Source organism: Centruroides sculpturatus, unplaced genomic scaffold, assembly GCF_000671375.1.
Source record: "Centruroides sculpturatus isolate CEXI.00-Female unplaced genomic scaffold, Cexi_2.0 scaffold1114, whole genome shotgun sequence".
NCBI classification, from domain to species: Eukaryota; Metazoa; Arthropoda; class Arachnida; order Scorpiones; family Buthidae; genus Centruroides; species Centruroides sculpturatus.
Genome location: NW_019385408.1, coordinates 33,292 through 37,143, shown reverse-complemented (window position 1 = coordinate 37,143; position 3,852 = coordinate 33,292). Strand labels below are relative to the sequence as shown.

General features: G+C 28.6%; 1 protein-coding gene across 1 annotated transcript; it reads left to right on the top strand.

Moving 5' to 3' along the window:
* Nucleotides 1-274: 274 nt before the first annotated feature.
* LOC111638636 (octopamine receptor Oamb-like) lies at nucleotides 275-3,597 on the top strand. Its single transcript, XM_023384385.1, has one exon. The coding sequence runs from the start codon at nucleotides 369-371 to the stop codon at nucleotides 1,842-1,844; it is 1,476 nt and encodes a 491-aa protein (XP_023240153.1). The 5' UTR covers nucleotides 275-368; the 3' UTR covers nucleotides 1,845-3,597.
* The last annotated feature ends 255 nt before the right edge of the window (nucleotides 3,598-3,852 follow it).

Below are 3,852 nucleotides of genomic sequence, written 5' to 3'. Positions count from 1 at the left end.
TAGTAACAGTTTTGTGTGCGAATAAATTGCGCTGCTAAATATAAGCTTATACATATGCATACATTCAATTAGATACATAAACACGTTCATATATATGTTACTGTACCTAGTTATAATAATGCTATATAACTTATAAATTTCTGAAGGAAAACTTACAGTTTTCCTTCAGAAATTTATTTCCTTCAGAAGTATTGTTTTATATGCGTATTTTCTGAAGGAAAACTTACAGTTTTCCTNTAAGGATGGGTGTTTTCATTACTTTTTCCAAAAATAACTCTTTTATTATTTTATTTATTTTATAGATATGTCAGATTACCGATACAATCAAGAATACGTGCACGAGAGACGAAGAAAAAAATTCTAAAACTATGACACACATCGGAGCAGAACGCATCATACCTAACAATGACTGCGGAAATATGGATTTCTCCGGGAGTACTGAAGAAATTATGACATTAGTGTTCCTCGGCATCATGAACTGTATTGTGATAGCTGGGAACATCTTGGTTATACTAGCCGTTACGTTGAACCCGAAATTACGCACCGTAACTAATTTCTTTATTGTGTCATTAGCAGTGGCAGATCTGTTAGTAGGTTTAGCAGTTTTGCCGTATTCAATATCTCTAGAAGTGCTAAGAGTATGGATATTTGGGCCGGTCTGGTGTCAAATATGGTTAGCGGTAGATGTATGGATGTGCACTTCTTCCATACTCAATTTATGTGCCATAAGTTTAGATCGTTACGTGGCCATAACCAGGCCGGTTCACTACAGGTCAATCATGACGAAAATACGTGCCAAGATTCTCATTGCTACAGTTTGGGTTTTCTCTTTTGTGATTTGTTTCCCTCCTTTAGTCGGATGGAACGACAGTTCTATGGGTATCGATACTTTTTACGGTTCAAAAGATACACCAAAACATATACCTAAAGACATAACGCTCACCAATTTATCTAGCCTTACGTACTTCCACGTAGAAAATTATAGTTTACCAATCATCAAAGACGATTGCAAACTCAGTTGTGCCCTGATTAATAATAAGGGATACGTAGTATACTCGTCACTCGGGTCGTTTTACATCCCAATGCTAATCATGCTGTTCTTTTACTTTCGAATCTATCAAGCCGCTTTGAAAACAAGTCGTGCCTTAAACTGCGGTTTTAAAATTACAAAAAATAGTAACAAAAAGGAAACTAAAAACGAAAATCACGGTGTGACTCTCAGAATACATAGAGGTAAGCAATTCCCGGACTTGAGTTGTACTAATGGTAGGAGAGCCGGTGTCCTGGTGATACCAGCTTCACCTTCACCTTCTAGAAGAAATTCCAGTGATAAAAAATTAGACGAAGCAGACACTACTTCACTGAGGAGTAATACAGGTAACTCGACAAAATCTGTAACTTTAAGTGACGAGAAAGATGGAAAAGAAGAAGGCGAAAAATCTTCCAGTAAACATGGACGTTCATTCTTTTCGAGGATGAGCAAAAGGAACGCTAGGCTACATGCTAAACGATTTTGGTCAGAAACCAAAGCTACTAAAACTGTTGGTATCATCGTTGGTTGTTTTATATGTTGTTGGTTACCTTTTTTCACCGTTTACTTAATCAGACCGTTTTGTGAAGATTGTTTTCCTCAATTATTATTTACAATTTTTTTCTGGTTGGGTTATTGTAATTCAGCCATAAATCCGTTCATATATGCCCATTTCAGTAAAGATTTCAGATGCGCATTTAAGAATATTCTATTCAAATGTCAATTCAAGGATGAAGGTATATCATCTCTCATCAGACAGATACATGTACCATTCTTTGAAGAAGATTATGACGATAAAAACGATTCTCACTAAAATTTGTTTTATTTATTTTTTAAATTTTAACTAAACTGTGATTATAACGAGCTTTATATTACAATACGTAGCCTAATTTATGTATTTATAAAACAAAAAATTCTGAGACACATTAATATTTATCGAAAATGATTATAAAGAAAAACTTTTTATCAGACAGCTGTGAATTTTGTTAAATTAGCGATGGTAACAGGATAATCATCCAAAAAGTGATTAGATAATCTGAACATTAGTGTAATAGTTAAATTTATTGATCTATTTTTTAAATTAATGTTCCAGACAAATCACGTGTTTCCAAATATAGGGCATTAATTAAGTGAAACTTTTTAATCTATAAGTTTATAGATATCTCTATGAAATTTTAGACTTTTATCAAAGTTCTAATACAGATTTGTTTAAATATATTAGAAGTAATCTTTAATCATAAAGCTTTGTTTTTAAAACTATTCAGATATTTTTGTTAAATAAATAATCAAATTTACATTTTTTTTAAAAAAGATTTAATATATTAGTACGTACAGTACATATGTTGTTCATTCACATTCGCATAATTATAGTTAAATTAAATGCAATCATGAGATTATTTTTCCATGAGAACGTCTATATCATGAGATTGTCGTCACTGTATAATGTATAAGACATACTAATGCATGATAATCATGCAACTGTTCATTGGTGTTAATTATTAACATATGCATATATTTTTTTTAAAATTCAAGTTACCATCGCTTTTATTTAACTATGTAACAAAATTTTGTAACCCGATAAGCAGTTGAATTTATTATTTAAATTACAAAATTTCTGTAGCTTCTTTTTAGGAGCTATTTTGAATGTTGGCTTCTATGTAGCTTATATTAAACAGTAAAATATTAATATTATTTCAGAAAATCTTGTGATTTTCTGAATTAGTTTTCGTCAATCAATTAAAAGTGATCAAAAAGTTATAATTTTGAAATGTATTACTATTTTATTTTTCTCAGTCTCAGTGACCGAAAATATAAATGTAAACCAGGACACTAGTACAAACAGTATCATATATATTATTTTGTTTACATTTATAACAAAAATTATCATATTTGAAGATAAATAATTAAAATTTAAAGCTGCTAAATTTGATGTTTAAAAAGTATTCATTATTTAAATGTTCGAAAATATTTATAATTTAAATTTATTACAGAAGATGACGCACAAATTAATTACAAAGAACACATTCCTTAGATATATGTGCCAGCATTTATCACACTCTACAAATCACTTATAAATTAATATTAAGTTAAAAGTGATTATTTGCATTAAAAATGGATAAATCTAGTGTTCTGGTTTCTATTTTGGGGAATTTATATTTATTTTACAAACGTTTTTTAAGTATACGTTATTATCAATATTCTACATTGTATTGTTGTCATTGTTGTATAGTTTACGCTTCATATGTTATAATTTAAAAATTAAAGAAAAAAACTATCAAAAGACGTAGGTCTAAGTGTACGTTTAAAAACAAATCAAAATGTTGTGAAAGAAAAGAATATTTTAAAAAGTGTATCCTAATAATGCTTAATTGGGTGAAAAAAAGATATTTTCAAAATTCATAATTAACAATGTTTGATGTAAAGCATCATCTACAATATGTTTTGTTTGATGCTGGATGTTGTCCATAAATGTGCATTTAAATATGCCATTATATTGTCCAAAATAGATTTATGCATGTGGTGTTTAGACAATCGAAAAAAAACTAAAAAAAAAATTATTGTGATATTCAGAGTAAAAATGGTTTGTTCCAAATATTTTTTGTGTAATGTTTTTTCTTTACACATCTTTTATTTATATTTTAACATTTAAAATAATTTAATACTACATAAAATTGATATATTATAAGAATAAGCCTTAAATTATTCCAAAAAAAGCACAAATTATATTAAATACTTTCATTGTTCTGTATAAATACTTAATTTTATAATAATCACGATTTATTTTATTTTAATTTACATAAAAATTTTTATCGTAATCTATA